This window comes from Salmo salar, chromosome 06, assembly GCF_965601325.2.
Source record: "Salmo salar chromosome 06, fSalSal1, whole genome shotgun sequence".
Lineage (NCBI taxonomy): Eukaryota > Metazoa > Chordata > Actinopteri > Salmoniformes > Salmonidae > Salmo > Salmo salar.
The window spans coordinates 5,065,141-5,084,561 of record NC_138296.1 but is presented as its reverse complement, the minus strand read 5'-3'; the positions used below and the strand labels follow the sequence as shown (position 1 = coordinate 5,084,561).

General features: G+C 52.5%; 1 protein-coding gene across 1 annotated transcript in view; it reads left to right on the top strand.

Moving 5' to 3' along the window:
* Nucleotides 1-18,409, top strand: part of LOC123743371 (tRNA-dihydrouridine(16/17) synthase [NAD(P)(+)]-like) — a 36,399-nt gene extending 17,990 nt beyond the window's left edge. Inside the window, exons 10-14 of the mRNA XM_045719609.2 lie at nt 11,962-12,050; nt 12,319-12,485; nt 13,055-13,092; nt 16,023-16,098; nt 16,190-18,409. Of these exons, the coding sequence (XP_045575565.2) occupies nt 11,962-12,050; nt 12,319-12,485; nt 13,055-13,092; nt 16,023-16,098; nt 16,190-16,347 (528 nt within the window). The 3' untranslated portion in view covers nt 16,348-18,409. The remainder of the gene's footprint in view (nt 1-11,961; nt 12,051-12,318; nt 12,486-13,054; nt 13,093-16,022; nt 16,099-16,189) is intronic.
* The last annotated feature ends 1,012 nt before the right edge of the window (nt 18,410-19,421 follow it).

Here is a 19,421-nt window from a genome sequence, read left to right as displayed (position 1 = left end):
TAGCTACACTGCCAGGTACCAAGGGTTAGGGTTAGCTACGCTGTCAGGTACCAAGGGTTAGGGTTAGCTACGCTGCCAGGTACCAAGGGTTAGGGTTAGCTACACTGCCAGGTACCAAGGGTTAGGGTTAGCTACACTGCCAGGTACCAAGGGTTAGGGTTAGCTACACTGTCAGGTACCAAGGGTTAGGGTTAGCTACGCTGTCAGGTACCAAGGGTTAGGGTTAGCTACACTGCCAGGTACCAAGGGTTAGGGTTAGCTACACTGCCAGGTACCAAGGGTTAGCTACACTGCCAGGTACCAAGGGTTAGCTACACTGCCAGGTACCAAGGGTTAGCTACACTGCCAGGTACCAAGGGTTAGCTACACTGCCAGGTACCAAGGGTTAGCTACACTGCCAGGTACCAAGGGTTAGCTACACTGCCAGGTACCAAGGGTTAGCTACACTGCCAGGTACCAAGGGTTAGCTACACTGCCAGGTACCAAGGGTTAGCTACACTGCCAGGTACCAAGGGTTAGCTACACTGCCAGGTACCAAGGGTTAGCTACACTGCCAGGTACAAAGGGTTAGCTACACTGCCAGGTACCAAGGGTTAGCTACACTGCCAGGTACCAAGGGTTAGCTACACTGCCAGGTACCAAGGGTTAGGGTTAGCTACACTGCCAGGTACCAAGGGTTAGGGTTAGCTACACTGCCAGGTACCAAGGGTTAGGGTTAGCTACACTGCCAGGTACCAAGGGTTAGGGTTAGCTACACTGCCAGGTACCAAGGGTTAGGGTTAGCTACACTGTTAGGTACCAAGGGTTAGGGTTAGCTACACTGCCAGGTACCAAGGGTTAGGGTTAGCTACACTGCCAGGTACCAAGGGTTAGGGTTAGCTACACTGCCAGGTACCAAGGGTTAGGGTTAGCTACACTGTTAGGTACCAAGGGTTAGGGTTAGCTACACTGCCAGGTACCAAGGGTTAGGGTTAGCTACACTGCCAGGTACCAAGGGTTAGGGTTAGCTACACTGTCAGGTACCAAGGGTTAGCTACACTGCCAGGTACCAAGGGTTAGGGTTAGCTACACTGCCAGGTACCAAGGGTTAGGGTTAGCTACACTGCCAGGTACCAAGGGTTAGGGTTAGCTACACTGCCAGGTACCAAGGGTTAGGGTTAGCTACACTGCCAGGTACCAAGGGTTAGGGTTAGCTACACTGCCAGGTACCAAGGGTTAGGGTTAGCTACACTGTCAGGTACCAAGGGTTAGGGTTAGCTACACTGCCAAGTACCAAGGGTTAGGGTTAGCTACGCTGCCAGGTACCAAGGGTTAGGGTTAGCTACGCTGCCAGGTACCAAGAGTTAGGGTTAGCTACGCTGCCAGGTACCAAGGGTTAGGGTTAGCTACGCTGCCAGGTACCAAGGGTTAGGGTTAGCTACGCTGCCAGGTACCAAGGGTTAGGGTTAGCTACGCTGCCAGGTACCACGGGTTAGCTACACTTTCAGGTACCAAGGGTTAGGGTTAGCTACACTGCCAAGTACCAAGGGTTAGGTTTAGCTACACTGCCAGGTACCAAGGGTTAGGGTTAGCTACACTGCCAGGTACCAAGGGTTAGGGTTAGCTACGCTGTCAGGTACCAAGGGTTAGGGTTAGCTACGCTGCCAGGTACCAAGGGTTAGGGTTAGCTACACTGTCAGGTACCAAGGGTTAGCTACGCTGCCAGGTACCAAGGGTTAGGGTTAGCTACGCTGCCAGGTACCAAGGGTTAGGGTTAGCTACGTTGCCAGGTACCAAGGGTTAGGGTTAGCTACGCTGCCAGGTACCAAGTGTTAGGGTTAGCTACACTGCCAGGTACCAAGGGTTAGGGTTAGCTACGCTGTCAGGTACCAAGGGTTAGGGTTAGCTACACTGCCAGGTACCAAGGGTTAGTGTTAGCTACACTGCCAGGTACCAAGGGTTAGGGTTAGCTACACTGCCAGGTACCAAGGGTTAGCTACACTGCCAGGTACCAAGGGTTAGCTACACTGCCAGGTACCAAGGGTTAGCTACACTGCCAGGTACCAAGGGTTAGCTACACTGCCAGGTACCAAGGGTTAGCTACACTGCCAGGTACCAAGGGTTAGCTACACTGCCAGGTACCAAGGGTTAGCTACACTGCCAGGTACCAAGGGTTAGCTACACTGCCAGGTACCAAGGGTTAGGGTTAGCTACACTGCCAGGTACCAAGGGTTAGGGTTAGCTACACTGCCAGGTACCAAGGGTTAGGGTTAGCTACGCTGTCAGGTACCAAGGGTTAGGGTTAGCTACGCTGCCAGGTACCAAGGGTTAGGGTTAGCTACGCTGCCAGGTACCAAGGGTTAGGGTTAGCTACGCTGCCAGGTACCAAGAGTTAGGGTTAGCTACGCTGCCAGGTACCAAGGGTTAGGGTTAGCTACGCTGCCAGGTACCAAGGGTTAGGGTTAGCTACGCTGCCAGGTACCACGGGTTAGGGTTAGCTACGCTGCCAGGTACCACGGGTTAGCTACACTTTCAGGTACCAAGGGTTAGGGTTAGCTACACTGCCAGGTACCAAGGGTTAGGGTTAGCTACACTGCCAGGTACCAAGGGTTAGGGTTAGCTACGCTGTCAGGTACCAAGGGTTAGCTACGCTGCCAGGTACCAAGGGTTAGGGTTAGCTACACTGTCAGGTACCAAGGGTTAGCTACGCTGCCAGGTACCAAGGGTTAGGGTTAGCTACGCTGCCAGGTACCAAGGGTTAGGGTTAGCTACGCTGCCAGGTACCTAGGGTTAGCTACGCTGCCAGGTACCAAGTGTTAGGGTTAGCTACGCTGCCAGGTACCAAGGGTTAGGGTTAGCTACGCTGCCAGGTACCAAGGGTTAGGGTTAGCTACGCTGTCAGGTACCAAGGGTTAGGGTTAGCTACACTGCCAGGTACCAAGGGTTGGGGTTAGCTACACTGCCAGGTACCAAGGGTTAGGGTTAGCTACGCTGCCAGGTACCAAGGGTTAGGGTTAGCTACGCTGCCAGGTACCAAGGGTTAGGGTTAGCTACGCTGCCAGGTACCAAGGGTTAGGGTTAGCTACGCTGCCAGGTACCAAGGGTTAGGGTTAGCTACGCTGTCAGGTACCAAGGGTTAGGGTTAGCTACACTGCCAGGTACCAAGGGTTAGGGTTAGCTACACTGCCAGGTACCAAGGGTTAGGGTTAGCTACACTGCCAGGTACCAAGGGTTAGGGTTAGCTACACTGCCAGGTACCAAGGGTTAGGGTTAGCTACACTGCCAGGTACCAAGGGTTAGGGTTAGCTACACTGCCAGGTACCAAGGGTTAGGGTTAGCTACACTGCCAGGTACCAAGGGTTAGGGTTAGCTACACTGCCAGGTACCAAGGGTTAGGGTTAGCTACACTGTCAGGTACCAAGGGTTAGGGTTAGCTACGCTGCCAGGTACCAAGGGTTAGGGTTAGCTACGCTGTCAGGTACCAAGGGTTAGGGTTAGCGATGCTGTCAGGTACCAAGGGTTAGTGTTAGCTACACTGCCAGGTACCAAGGGTTAGGGTTAGCTACACTGTCAGGTACCAAGGGTTAGGGTTAGCTACACTGCCAGGTACCAAGGGTTAGCTACACTGCCAGGTACCAAGGGTTAGCTACACTGCCAGGTATCAAGGGTTAGCTACACTGCCAGGTAACAAGGGTTAGCTACACTGCCAGGTACCAAGGGTTAGCTACACTGCCAGGTACCAAGGGTTAGCTACACTGCCAGGTACCAAGGGTTAGCTACACTGCCAGGTACCAAGGGTTAGCTACACTGCCAGGTACCAAGGGTTAGCTACACTGCCAGGTACCAAGGGTTAGCTACACTGCCAGGTACCAAGGGTTAGCTACACTGCCAGGTACCAAGGGTTAGCTACACTGCCAGGTACCAAGGGTTAGCTACACTGCCAGGTACCAAGGGTTAGCTACACTGCCAGGTACCAAGGGTTAGCTACACTGCCAGGTACCAAGGGTTAGGGTTAGCTACACTGCCAGGTACCAAGGGTTAGGGTTAGCTACACTGCCAGGTACCAAGGGTTAGCTACACTGCCAGGTACCAAGGGTTGGGGTTAGCTACGCTGCCAGGTACCAAGGGTTGGGGTTAGCTACGCTGCCAGGTACCAAGGGTTGGGGTTAGCTACACTGCCAGGTACCAAGGGTTAGGGTTAGCTACACTGCCAGGTACCAAGGGTTAGGGTTAGCTACACTGCCAGGTACCAAGGGTTAGGGTTAGCTACACTGTCAGGTACCAAGGGTTAGGGTTAGCTACGCTGCCAGGTACCAAGGGTTAGGGTTAGCGATGCTGTCAGGTACCAAGGGTTAGTGTTAGCTACACTGCCAGGTACCAAGGGTTAGGGTTAGGTACACTGTCAGGTACCAAGGGTTAGGGTTAGCTACGCTGTCAGGTACCAAGGGTTAGGGTTAGCTACACTGCCAGGTACCAAGGGTTAGCTACACTGCCAGGTACCAAGGGTTAGCTACACTGCCAGGTATCAAGGGTTAGCTACACTGCCAGGTACCAAGGGTTAGCTACACTGCCAGGTACCAAGGGTTAGCTACACTGCCAGGTACCAAGGGTTAGCTACACTGCCAGGTACCAAGGGTTAGCTACACTGCCAGGTACCAAGGGTTAGCTACACTGCCAGGTACCAAGGGTTAGCTACACTGCCAGGTACCAAGGGTTAGCTACACTGCCAGGTACCAAGGGTTAGCTACACTGCCAGGTACCAAGGGTTAGCTACACTGCCAGGTACCAAGGGTTAGCTACACTGCCAGGTACCAAGGGTTAGCTACACTGCCAGGTACCAAGGGTTAGCTACACTGCCAGGTACCAAGGGTTAGGGTTAGCTACACTGCCAGGTACCAAGGGTTAGGGTTAGCTACACTGCCAGGTACCAAGGGTTAGCTACACTGCCAGGTACCAAGGGTTAGCTACACTGCCAGGTACCAAGGGTTGGGGTTAGCTACGCTGCCAGGTACCAAGGGTTAGGGTTAGCTACACTGCCAGGTACCAAGGGTTAGGGTTAGCTACGCTGTCAGGTACCAAGGGTTAGGGTTAGCTACGCTGTCAGGTACCAAGGGTTAGGGTTAGCTACGCTGCCAGGTACCAAGGGTTAGGGTTAGCTACGCTGTCAGGTACCAAGGGTTAGGGTTAGCTACACTGCCAGGTACCAAGGGTTAGGGTTAGCTACACTGCCAGGTACAAAGGGTTAGGGTTAGCTACACTGCCAGGTACCAAGGGTTAGGGTTAGCTACACTGCCAGGTACCAAGGGTTAGGGTTAGCTACACTGTCAGGTACCAAGGGTTAGGGTTAGCTACGCTGCCAGGTACCAAGGGTTAGGGTTAGCTACGCTGTCAGGTACCAAGGGTTAGGGTTAGCGATGCTGTCAGGTACCAAGGGTTAGGGTTAGCTACGCTGTCAGGTACCAAGGGTTAGGGTTAGGGTTAGGGTTAGCTACGCTGTCAGGTACCAAGGGTTAGGGTTAGCTACACTGTCAGGTACCAAGGGTTAGGGTTAGCTACACTGCCAGGTACCAAGGGTTAGGGTTAGCTACGCTGTCAGGTACCAAGGGTTAGGGTTAGCTACGCTGCCAGGTACCAAGGGTTAGGGTTAGCTACACTGCCAGGTACCAAGGGTTAGGGTTAGCTACACTGCCAGGTACCAAGGGTTAGGGTTAGCTACACTGTCAGGTACCAAGGGTTAGGGTTAGCTACGCTGTCAGGTACCAAGGGTTAGGGTTAGCTACACTGCCAGGTACCAAGGGTTAGGGTTAGCTACACTGCCAGGTACCAAGGGTTAGCTACACTGCCAGGTACCAAGGGTTAGCTACACTGCCAGGTACCAAGGGTTAGCTACACTGCCAGGTACCAAGGGTTAGCTACACTGCCAGGTACCAAGGGTTAGCTACACTGCCAGGTACCAAGGGTTAGCTACACTGCCAGGTACCAAGGGTTAGCTACACTGCCAGGTACCAAGGGTTAGCTACACTGCCAGGTACCAAGGGTTAGCTACACTGCCAGGTACCAAGGGTTAGCTACACTGCCAGGTACCAAGGGTTAGCTACACTGCCAGGTACCAAGGGTTAGCTACACTGCCAGGTACAAAGGGTTAGCTACACTGCCAGGTACCAAGGGTTAGCTACACTGCCAGGTACCAAGGGTTAGCTACACTGCCAGGTACCAAGGGTTAGGGTTAGCTACACTGCCAGGTACCAAGGGTTAGGGTTAGCTACACTGCCAGGTACCAAGGGTTAGGGTTAGCTACACTGCCAGGTACCAAGGGTTAGGGTTAGCTACACTGCCAGGTACCAAGGGTTAGGGTTAGCTACACTGTTAGGTACCAAGGGTTAGGGTTAGCTACACTGCCAGGTACCAAGGGTTAGGGTTAGCTACACTGCCAGGTACCAAGGGTTAGGGTTAGCTACACTGCCAGGTACCAAGGGTTAGGGTTAGCTACACTGTTAGGTACCAAGGGTTAGGGTTAGCTACACTGCCAGGTACCAAGGGTTAGGGTTAGCTACACTGCCAGGTACCAAGGGTTAGGGTTAGCTACACTGTCAGGTACCAAGGGTTAGCTACACTGCCAGGTACCAAGGGTTAGGGTTAGCTACACTGCCAGGTACCAAGGGTTAGGGTTAGCTACACTGCCAGGTACCAAGGGTTAGGGTTAGCTACACTGCCAGGTACCAAGGGTTAGGGTTAGCTACACTGCCAGGTACCAAGGGTTAGGGTTAGCTACACTGCCAGGTACCAAGGGTTAGGGTTAGCTACACTGTCAGGTACCAAGGGTTAGGGTTAGCTACACTGCCAAGTACCAAGGGTTAGGGTTAGCTACGCTGCCAGGTACCAAGGGTTAGGGTTAGCTACGCTGCCAGGTACCAAGAGTTAGGGTTAGCTACGCTGCCAGGTACCACGGGTTAGCTACACTTTCAGGTACCAAGGGTTAGGGTTAGCTACACTGCCAAGTACCAAGGGTTAGGTTTAGCTACACTGCCAGGTACCAAGGGTTAGGGTTAGCTACACTGCCAGGTACCAAGGGTTAGGGTTAGCTACGCTGTCAGGTACCAAGGGTTAGGGTTAGCTACGCTGCCAGGTACCAAGGGTTAGGGTTAGCTACACTGTCAGGTACCAAGGGTTAGCTACGCTGCCAGGTACCAAGGGTTAGGGTTAGCTACGCTGCCAGGTACCAAGGGTTAGGGTTAGCTACGTTGCCAGGTACCAAGGGTTAGGGTTAGCTACGCTGCCAGGTACCAAGTGTTAGGGTTAGCTACACTGCCAGGTACCAAGGGTTAGGGTTAGCTACGCTGTCAGGTACCAAGGGTTAGGGTTAGCTACACTGCCAGGTACCAAGGGTTAGGGTTAGCTACACTGCCAGGTACCAAGGGTTAGCTACACTGCCAGGTACCAAGGGTTAGCTACACTGCCAGGTACCAAGGGTTAGCTACACTGCCAGGTACCAAGGGTTAGCTACACTGCCAGGTACCAAGGGTTAGCTACACTGCCAGGTACCAAGGGTTAGCTACACTGCCAGGTACCAAGGGTTAGCTACACTGCCAGGTACCAAGGGTTAGCTACACTGCCAGGTACCAAGGGTTAGCTACACTGCCAGGTACCAAGGGTTAGGGTTAGCTACACTGCCAGGTACCAAGGGTTAGGGTTAGCTACACTGCCAGGTACCAAGGGTTAGGGTTAGCTACGCTGTCAGGTACCAAGGGTTAGGGTTAGCTACGCTGCCAGGTACCAAGGGTTAGGGTTAGCTACGCTGCCAGGTACCAAGGGTTAGGGTTAGCTACGCTGCCAGGTACCAAGAGTTAGGGTTAGCTACGCTGCCAGGTACCAAGGGTTAGGGTTAGCTACGCTGCCAGGTACCAAGGGTTAGGGTTAGCTACGCTGCCAGGTACCACGGGTTAGGGTTAGCTACGCTGCCAGGTACCACGGGTTAGCTACACTTTCAGGTACCAAGGGTTAGGGTTAGCTACACTGCCAGGTACCAAGGGTTAGGGTTAGCTACACTGCCAGGTACCAAGGGTTAGGGTTAGCTACGCTGTCAGGTACCAAGGGTTAGCTACGCTGCCAGGTACCAAGGGTTAGGGTTAGCTACACTGTCAGGTACCAAGGGTTAGCTACGCTGCCAGGTACCAAGGGTTAGGGTTAGCTACGCTGCCAGGTACCAAGGGTTAGGGTTAGCTACGCTGCCAGGTACCTAGGGTTAGCTACGCTGCCAGGTACCAAGTGTTAGGGTTAGCTACGCTGCCAGGTACCAAGGGTTAGGGTTAGCTACGCTGCCAGGTACCAAGGGTTAGGGTTAGCTACGCTGTCAGGTACCAAGGGTTAGGGTTAGCTACACTGCCAGGTACCAAGGGTTGGGGTTAGCTACACTGCCAGGTACCAAGGGTTAGGGTTAGCTACACTGCCAGGTACCAAGGGTTAGGGTTAGCTACACTGCCAGGTACCAAGGGTTAGCTACACTGCCAGGTACCAAGGGTTAGCTACACTGCCAGGTACCAAGGGTTAGCTACACTGCCAGGTACCAAGGGTTAGCTACACTGCCAGGTACCAAGGGTTAGCTACACTGCCAGGTACCAAGGGTTAGCTACACTGCCAGGTACCAAGGGTTAGCTACACTGCCAGGTACCAAGGGTTAGCTACACTGCCAGGTACCAAGGGTTAGCTACGCTGCCAGGTACCAAGGGTTAGCTACGCTTCCAGGTACCAAGGGTTAGGGTTAGCTACGCTGCCAGGTACCAAGGGTTAGGGTTAGCTACGCTGCCAGGTACCAAGGGTTAGGGTTAGCTACGCTGCCAGGTACCAAGGGTTAGGGTTAGCTACGCTGCCAGGTACCAAGGGTTAGGGTTAGCTACGCTGCCAGGTACCAAGGGTTAGGGTTAGCTACGCTGCCAGGTACCAAGGGTTAGCTACACTGCCAGGTACCAAGGGTTAGGGTTAGCTACGCTGTCAGGTACCAAGGGTTAGGGTTAGCTACACTGCCAGGTACCAAGGGTTAGGGTTAGCTACACTGCCAGGTACCAAGGGTTAGCTACACTGCCAGGTACCAAGGGTTAGCTACACTGCCAGGTACCAAGGGTTAGCTACACTGCCAGGTACCAAGGGTTAGCTACACTGCCAGGTACCAAGGGTTAGCTACACTGCCAGGTACCAAGGGTTAGCTACACTGCCAGGTACCAAGGGTTAGCTACACTGCCAGGTACCAAGGGTTAGCTACACTGCCAGGTACCAAGGGTTAGCTACACTGCCAGGTACCAAGGGTTAGCTACACTGCCAGGTACCAAGGGTTAGCTACACTGCCAGGTACCAAGGGTTAGGGTTAGCTACACTGCCAGGTACCAAGGGTTAGGGTTAGCTACACTGCCAGGTACCAAGGGTTAGGGTTAGCTACGCTGTCAGGTACCAAGGGTTAGGGTTAGCTACGCTGCCAGGTACCAAGGGTTAGGGTTAGCTACGCTGCCAGGTACCAAGGGTTAGGGTTAGCTACGCTGCCAGGTACCAAGAGTTAGGGTTAGCTACGCTGCCAGGTACCAAGGGTTAGGGTTAGCTACGCTGCCAGGTACCAAGGGTTAGGGTTAGCTACGCTGCCAGGTACCAAGGGTTAGGGTTAGCTACGCTGCCAGGTACCACGGGTTAGCTACACTTTCAGGTACCAAGGGTTAGGGTTAGCTACACTGCCAAGTACCAAGGGTTAGGGTTAGCTACACTGCCAGGTACCAAGGGTTAGGGTTAGCTACGCTGCCAGGTACCAAGGGTTAGGGTTAGCTACGCTGTCAGGTACCAAGGGTTAGGGTTAGCTACGCTGCCAGGTACCAAGGGTTAGGGTTAGCTACACTGTCAGGTACCAAGGGTTAGCTACGCTGCCAGGTACCAAGGGTTAGGGTTAGCTACGCTGCCAGGTACCAAGGGTTAGGGTTAGCTACGTTGCCAGGTACCAAGTGTTAGGGTTAGCTACGCTGCCAGGTACCAAGGGTTAGGGTTAGCTACGCTGCCAGGTACCAAGGGTTAGGGTTAGCTACGCTGCCAGGTACCAAGGGTTAGGGTTAGCTACACTGCCAGGTACCAAGGGTTAGGGTTAGCTACGCTGTCAGGTACCAAGGGTTAGGGTTAGCTACACTGCCAGGTACCAAGGGTTGGGGTTAGCTACACTGCCAGGTACCAAGGGTTAGGGTTAGCTACACTGCCAGGTACCAAGGGTTAGGGTTAGCTACACTGCCAGGTACCAAGGGTTAGCTACACTGCCAGGTACCAAGGGTTAGCTACACTGCCAGGTACCAAGGGTTAGCTACACTGCCAGGTACCAAGGGTTAGCTACACTGCCAGGTACCAAGGGTTAGCTACACTGCCAGGTACCAAGGGTTAGCTACACTGCCAGGTACCAAGGGTTAGCTACACTGCCAGGTACCAAGGGTTAGGGTTAGCTACACTGCCAGGTACCAAGGGTTAGGGTTAGCTACACTGCCAGGTACCAAGGGTTAGGGTTAGCTACACTGCCAGGTACCAAGGGTTAGGGTTAGCTACGCTGTCAGGTACCAAGGGTTAGGGTTAGCTACGCTGCCAGGTACCAAGGGTTAGGGTTAGCTACGCTGCCAGGTACCAAGGGTTAGGGTTAGCTACGCTGCCAGGTACCAAGGTTTAGGGTTAGCTACGCTGCCAGGTACCAAGGGTTAGGGTTAGCTACGCTGCCAGGTACCAAGGGTTAGGGTTAGCTACGCTGCCAGGTACCAAGGGTTAGGGTTAGCTACGCTGCCAGGTACCAAGGGTTAGGGTTAGCTACGCTGCCAGGTACCAAGGGTTAGGGTTAGCTACGCTGCCAGGTACCAAGGGTTAGGGTTTGCTACGCTGTCAGGTACCAAGGGTTAGGGTTTGCTACGCTGCCAGGTACCAAGGGTTAGGGTTAGCTACACTGCCAGGTACCAAGGGTTAGGGTTAGCTACACTGCCAGGTACCAAGGGTTAGGGTTAGCTACACTGCCAGGTACCAAGGGTTAGAGTTAGCTACTCTGTCAGGTACCAAGGGTTAGGGTTAGCTACGCTGTCAGGTACCAAGGGTTAGGGTTAGCTACACTGTCAGGTACCAAGGGTTAGGGTTAGCTACACTGCCAGGTACCAAGGGTTAGGGTTAGCTACGCTGCCAGGTACCAAGGGTTAGGGTTAGCTACGCTGCCAGGTACCAAGGGTTAGGGTTAGCTACGCTGCCAGGTACCAAGGGTTAGGGTTAGCTACGCTGCCAGGTACCAAGGGTTAGGGTTAGCTACACTGCCAGGTACCTAGGGTTAGCTACACTGCCAGGTACCAAGGGTTAGGGTTAGCTACGCTGCCAGGTACCAAGGGTTAGGGTTAGCTACACTGTCAGGTACCAAGGGTTAGGGTTAGCTACACTGCCAGGTACCAAGGGTTAGGGTTAGCTACACTGCCAGGTACCAAGGGTTAGGGTTAGCTACGCTGCCAGGTACCAAGGGTTAGGGTTAGCTACACTGCCAGGTACCAAGGGTTAGGGTTAGCTACGCTGCCAGGTACCAAGGGTTAGGCTTAGCTACACTGCCAGGTACCAAGGGTTAGGGTTAGCTACACTGCCAGGTACCAAGGGTTAGGGTTAGCTACACTGCCAGGTACCAAGGGTTAGGGTTAGCTACACTGCCAGGTACCAAGGGTTAGGGTTAGCTATGCTGCCAGGTACCAAGGGTTAGGGTTAGCTACACTGTCAGGTACCAAGGGTTAGGGTTAGCTACACTGCCAGGTACCAAGGGATAATTTTGTTTTTCACCTTTCCTTCCCTCCTCCCCAAAATGTTTTACTCCTTTTTAGTTTCTCTTCCTCACCAATTGCTCCTCCTCTTTTTCCCCTCTTCTCCCCCCTCCCCCTCTTCTCCCCCTTTTCTCCCTCCTCCCAACACAGCTAGATGATGACACTGGTTCTTTTCTCATTTGTTTAACCTCTGCAGGAGGAGATAACCAATGGAGGAGAGGAGGCGGGGCAGGTGGTTGGGCTGCCATTCCCTCATTGGATCTGCCAGCCGTACGTCAGACCAGTGTGAGTGACAATTTCCTGTTGAGAATCCTAACTTGAGATCTGTGTACATTCCTTTACTTAGATTTGTGTGTATTAGGTAGTTGTTGTTCGATTACTGGTTAGATATTACTGCACTGTCGGAACTAGAAGCACAAGCATTTCACTACACTCGCATTAACATCTGCTGACCATGTGACCAATACAATTTAATGTGATTAGAAGATCAGTCATCAGTCCACACATAGAAACCGTAACATGTTGACTTGAGGATGAACATTGTTCCTGCCAGGCCGAAGGATCTGGTTGCTAACAGCAACGGTACGGAGGTGAAGGCAGTGCGTCACAAGAGGGCGTTGTCACTAGAGGACTCGGACGGGGCGAGCGACGCCCTCTCCAAAAACAAACAGAAGAAGAAAGCCAGAAACCCCCACAAGAACTTCTGTCCCGAGCAGAAACGTGAGTCATTTTTCCTCGTAGTATTGCAGTCACCTATGCTCTCTCTCTCTCTCTCCAGTCTAATGAAGCAATAAGGCCCTTAGCCGTGGGATATTAGCCATATACCACAAACCCCCAAGGTGTCTTATTGCTATTATAAACTGGTTACCAACGTAATTAGGGCAGTGAAACTAAATGTTTTGTCATACCCGTGGTGTACGGTCTGATAAACCACAGCTGTCAGCCAATCAGCATTCAGGGCTCGAACCACCCAGTGTATGACAAAACATTTGTTTTAACTGCTCTAATTACGTTGGTAACCAGTTTATAATAGCAATAAGACACCTCGGGATATATGGCCAATACACCACGGCTAAGGGCTGTGTCCAGACACTCAGCGTTGCGTCGTGCTTAAGAACAGCCCTTAGCCGGGGTATATTGGTATATGTTTTGTCATACCCGTCGTATACCACGGCTGTCAGCCAATCAGCATTCAGGGCTGGAACCACCCAGTTTCTAATGCTACAGAGCCTCAGCCTACACAAACAGTACAGTAGATAACCTCTGTTTTACCTCTGTTTTCTCTGCAGCAAAGTACATCAAGTGTGAGCAGTGTGGAAATCCAAAGGTGAGTGTAGAGACCTCTTCACCCTGTTCCTCATTACCATGTGTAGCGACCTCTTCACCCTGTTCCTCATTACCATGTGTAGCGACCTCTTCACCCTGTTCCTCATTACCATGTGTAGCGACCTCTTCACCCTGTTCCTCATTAGCATGTGTAGGATGAGAGGGCATCAGATGAAGTTTAGCCCTGGCCTAAGAAACGTTCAACCTCTCTCCCAGTCCCTGTCCTAACTGACTGTGTATAGTAGTGTTACATATGCAGGTCAGATTCTTAGGAGCAAGAAGCAGAACTGCCACGTCTGTTGGCGCAATTTTGTACTTCTAGGTCCCTAACCTGTCTCTCCCCCCTCTCCAGGGCCCTAACCTGTCTCTCCCCCCTCTCCAGGGCCCTAACCTGTCTCTCCCCCCTCTCCAGGGCCCTAACCTGTCTCTCCCCCCTCTCCAGGTCCCTAACCCGTCTCTCCCCCCTCTCCAGGTCCCTAACCCGTCTCTCCCCCCTCTCCAGGTCCCTAACCCGTCTCTCCCCCTCTCCAGGTCCCTAACCCGTCTCTCCCCCTCTCCAGGTCCCTAACCCGTCTCTCCCCCTCTCCAGGTCCCTAACCCGTCTCTCCCCCTCTCCAGGTCCCTAACCCGTCTCTCCCCCTCTCCAGGGCCCTAACCCGTCTCTCCCCCTCTCCAGGGCCCTAACCCGTCTCTCCCCCTCTCCAGGTCCCTAACCCCCTCTCTCTCTCCAGGTCCCTAACCCCCTCTCTCTCTCCAGGTCCCTAACCCCCTCTCTCTCTCCAGGTCCCTAACCCCCTCTCTCTCCCCAGGTCCCTAACCCCCTCTCTCTCCCCAGGTCCCTAACCCCCTCTCCCTCTCCCGGTCCCTAACCCATCTCTCCCCAGGTCCCTAACCCCCTCTCTCTCTCCAGGTCCCTAACCCTCTCTCTCTCTCCCCAGGTCCCTAACCCCCTCACTCTCTCCCGGTCCCTAACCCGTCTCTCCCCAGGTCCCTAACCCCCTCTCTCTCTCCAGGTCCCTAACCCCCTCTCTCTCTCCAGGTCCCTAACCCCCTCTCTCTCTCCAGGTCCCTAACCCCCTCTCTCTCTCCAGGTCCCTAACCCCCTCTCTCTCTCCAGGTCCCTAACCCCCTCTCTCTCTCCAGGTCCCTAACCCCCTCTCTCTCTCCAGGTCCCTAACCCCCTCCAGGTCCCTAACCCCCTCTCTCTCTCCAGGTCCCTAACCCCCTCTCTCTCTCCAGGTCCCTAACCCCCTCCAGGTCCCTAACCCCCTCTCTCTCTCCAGGTCCCTAACCCCCTCTCTCTCTCCAGGGCCCTAACCCCCTCGCTCTCTCCAGGTCCCTAACCCCCTCTCTCTCTCCAGGTCCCTAACTCCCTCCAGGGCCCTAACCCCCTCGCTCTCTCCAGGTCCCTAACCCCCTCTCTCTCTCCAGGTCCCTAACTCCCTCCAGGGCCCTAACCCCCTCTCTCTCTCTCCAGGTCCCTAACTCTCTCCAGGTCCCTAACCCCCTCTCTCTCTCCAGGTCCCTAACCCCCTCTCTCTCTCCAGGTCCCTAACCCCCTCTCTCTCTCCAGGTCCCTAACCCCCTCTCTCTCTCTCCAGGTCCCTAACCCCCTCCAGGTCCCTAACCCCCTCTCTCTCTCCAGGTCCCTAACCCCCTCTCTCTCTCCAGGTCCCTAACTCCCTCCAGGTCCCTAACTCCCTCCAGGGCCCTAACCCCCTCGCTCTCTCCAGGTCCCTAACCCCCTCTCTCTCTCCAGGTCCCTAACTCCCTCCAGGGCCCTAACCCCCTCGCTCTCTCCAGGTCCCTAACCCCCTCTCTCTCTCCAGGTCCCTAACTCCCTCCAGGGCCCTAACCCCCTCTCTCTCTCCAGGTCCCTAACTCTCTCCAGGTCCCTAACTCCCTCCAGGGCCCTAACCCCCTCTCTCTCTCCAGGTCCCTAACTCTCTCCAGGTCCCTAACCCCCTCGCTCTCTCCAGGTCCCTAACCCCCTCTCTCTCTCCAGGTCCCTAACTCTCTCCAGGTCCCTAACCCCCTCGCTCTCTCCAGGTCCCTAACCCCCTCTCTCTCTCCAGGTCCCTAACCCCCTCTCTCTCTCCAGGTCCCTAACTCCCTCCAGGGCCCTAACCCCCTCTCTCTCTCCAGGTCCCTAACTCTCTCCAGGTCCCTAACCCCCTCTCTCTCTCCAGGTCCCTAACTCCCTCCAGGGCCCTAACCCCCTCGCTCTCTCCAGGTCCCTAACCCCCTCTCTCTCTCTCCAGGTCCCTAACCCCCTCTCTCTCTCCAGGTCCCTAACTCTCTCTCTCTCTCCAGGTCCCTAACTCTCTCCAGGTCCCTAACCCCCTCGCTCTCTCCAGGTCCCTAACCCCCTCTCTCTCTCCAGGTCCCTAACCCCCTCTCTCTCTCCAGGTCCCTAACTCTCTCCAGGTCCCTAACCCCCTCGCTCTCTCCAGGTCCCTAACCCCCTCTCTCTCTCCAGGTCCCTAACTCTCTCCAGGTCCCTAACCCCCTCTCTCTCTCCAGGTCCCTAACTCCCTCCAGGGCCCTAACCCCCTCTCTCTCTCCAGGTCCCTAACCCCCTCGCTCTCTCCAGGTCCCTAACCCCCTCTCTCTCTCCAGGTCCCTAACCCCCTCTCTCTCTCCAGGTCCCTAACCCCCTCGCTCTCTCCAGGTCCCTAACCCCCTCTCTCTCTCCAGGTCCCTAACTCTCTCCAGGTCCCTAACCCCCTCTCTCTCTCCAGGTCCCTAACTCCCTCCAGGGCCCTAACCCCCTCTCTCTCTCTCCAGGTCCCTAACTCTCTCCAGGTCCCTAACCCCCTCGCTCTCTCCAGGTCCCTAACCCCCTCTCTCTCTCCAGGTCCCTAACCCCCTCGCTCTCTCCAGGTCCCTAACTCTCTCCAGGTCCCTAACCCCCTCTCTCTCTTTTTGTAGGGTAATCAGTGTGTATTCAACCTGTGTCGAAGCTGCTGTAAAAAGAAGGCCTACAAGGAGGTGGCAGACTGCCCAAGTGAGTCCACACACACACACACACACACACACACACACACACAGCTATCTTTCTCAGATATATCATGTATTTCCTCTCGTCTGGTTTACAGGTCATGGGCTGAAGTTCAAGACCAAGGCAGAGAAACAGAAGTCAGAGCGGGAAGAAGAGGGAAAGAGCAGAGGATTACAGGAGGAAGAGGAGGGAGGGTTGTTGAACGGGACCCCCAGCACCCCAACAGACCCCCACAGAGGACAGACTGTGGCCTGAGACATGGACAAACAGGGACATAGACATCCATTAATACGTAGAGCAGTACACACACACCAGGATGTGAGAAACTCCATCCATCAACAGTATACAGAGACAAGAACGTGTTGTAAGGAACACACGTGTCCATCCATACAGTCTCATACTCACCACTGTCCTCCATTGCTGCTGTGCTGATCTGGCTTTGTTGGGGTTTCACCACTACGCCCTCCTCCTACCTGACTGACTGGAGGAGTCTTCCTGGACTAGCTCCACTGGGACTGATGTAATGGACAGCCTCCTCCTACCTGACTGACTGGAGGAGTCTTCCTGGACTAGCTCCACTGGGACTGATGTAATGGACAGCCTCCTCCTACCTGACTGACTGGAGGAGACTTCCTGGACTAGCTCCACTGGGACTAACGTAATGGACAGCCTCCTCCTACCTGACTGACTGGAGGAGTCTTCCTGGACTAGCTCCACTGGGACTGATGTAATGGGGAGTCTTCCTGGACTAGCTCCACTGGGACTGATGTAATGGACAGCCTCCTCCTACCTGACTGACTGGAGGAGACTTCCTGGACTAGCTCCACTGGGACTGATGTAATGGGGAGTCTTCCTGGACTAGCTCCACTGGGACTGATGTAATGGACGGACTAATTTCTCTCTTGGACTTTAGCATAACAAGTTAGCTTTGAAGTCAATGGGAGATTCACCCCAAAACGTCCAGTTACATGTGGGGCTTTCTAGTTGGTCTACAGCTGTTTCTGGAAGGAGGAAAAACTCATGGAGTCGTAACAGTACTATCCCAGTGCTGCTCAATCTCTACATGTATTAGTCTTTTGGTTGTGGTCAATAATGGGACTATTTCCTGGTGATCTTTGTCATGTTTTCCCCTGAACTAGAATGATATTTTATCACCTGACTGTTAGAATGGTGACTGTCCAACATAGTCAGTCCGTTTTTCTTTTTAGATCAATTTTCATCAACCTATCAAGCTCCTAGTCTTAATGTGTACCTGTGTGATGTGTAGGGCTTGGAGTTTGTTTTCTAGGCCTGTCTCCAGAAAGTATTTTAGGGTAGGGATGCTGATCTGAGATCTGTTCATCATTGTTGGGGCGGCAGTGGTTAGAGGGGCGGTAGGTAGCCTAGTGGTTAGAGCGTTGGGCCAGTAACCGAAGGGTTGCTAGATTGAATCCCTGAGCTGACAAGGTAAAACATCTGTCGTTCTGCCCCTGAACAAGGCAGTTAACCCACTGTTCCCCCGGTAGGCCGTCATTGTAAATAAGAATTTGTTCTTAACTGACTTGCCTAGTTAAATAAAATAAAAAATGATCTGAGATCTGTCCATATAGGTCTTATTCATTATGATCTGAAAGGCTAAACTGATCCTAGATCAGCACTCCTACTCCTACTCTGAGGCGCTTGGTGGATACGGGCCCTGTGGTAAAACTCCTGGTCATTCTGATGTCATGTGTTTACAAGTCGGGAACTTTTTAAACTTCGAGTTAAAATTAACGTAAGTTATTTGCGTACTTTCCAAGTGGGAAACCTGGGGCCTCATCTTTCTTCAAGTTTCCAAGTTGTCTTGAACACACCATTACTGGGAACCAAACAGGGGGGGGGGGGGGCCTACCTGAATTTGTCCAATAGAAACTCTTGTTTTTGTTGCAAAACATTTTCCATTATGAAATTGTTTTGCTATGGTTTGCACAAATCAATAAACCCCAGGTGAGAAGTCAATGCCAAATCACACTGGAAACTATTTTTTCATCACTTCAAATAATTGTAAATCATTTATATGAGTCATATATTTGGTTTTAATTTCTCTTTGTGATGGTTTTATTTATTTTCTGGTGGTTGGGGGTTGCTTGCATTGAGTTCAGTGCCTTCTGGTAGACATAACACTTGGCCTATCCAGTCATATATGAACTAGAGGTTAAATAAATGGATGTGACAAGTGAGAAATGGTGTATTTGATATTTTTCTCTTATCTATGATTTCTCCATTCATACATTTTGGGCCAAAATGAGCCCTTTTGTCAACTTTTGGATTTTCTGCTGAATATAAAACTGACACGTCATCTTGTCTTTTTACTGTGGTTTGTGGATTTAATTTTTTTTTAATTAATCCCCATCTGTATCGCAAGTAGTAGTAGATTCAATTACCATCTTGCATATAAGTCTTTGCTAGGTAAAGCCCCACCTTATCTCAGCTCACTGGTCACCACAGCAACACCCACCCGTAAAGCCAACACTTCCTTTGGCCACTTTTCCTTCCAGTTCTCTGCTGCCAATGACTGGAATTAATTGCAAAAATCTCTGAAGCTGGAGACTTAATCTCCCTCTCTAACTTTAAGCATCAGCTGTCAGAGCAGCTTACCTTTATATTTGTATTTTCTTTTGTGTTATTGACTGCATGTTTGTTTATGTGTAACTCGATGTTGTCGTTTTTGTCGCACTGCTTTGCTTTATCTTGGCCAGGTCGCAGTTGTAAATGAGAACTTGTTCTCAACTGGCCTACCTGGTTAAATAAATGTAAAATAAGAGGACTTTTATTTTTAAAGTCGTGAATATCAGACGAGACGTCATTCCGAAAAAGAAGCTGAAATCCCACGCTCGTAGCGTTTTTAATCAACGTAAATTCAGGCAAATTAGAGCAGAAAGTTTTGGTCGACTTTTGGCTAAACATTCTAGTAAAGAAAGTAAAACGCATCCAAATGGATAAAACGAACTGTCCGACGTTTATTGCCCCCGAAATGTCCAAACTACAGTGGTTAACCTCTTCCTCGCGGAGCGGCTAACCGCGGCTGCTATAGAGATCTTTGGGGCCGTGGAAAAAACGATACTCGAGTATCAGGAAGACGGGGTGACCATATTTTAGTTTTCAAAAAAAGAGGACAGCGGGAGCGGGAGGCAGACGGACACAGTGGGCGCTAAATACAAATGCGTTCACAACCATGCAACTATGTTATTTAACTTTAATACATAAAGTAATACATCCTTTACATTCAACTGTTGGCCCTCAACAATAGAATAACAAAAAAATAGTTTAGCTTTTAACACCTTTCTTTTCATGGCCATAGGTTAAAATAA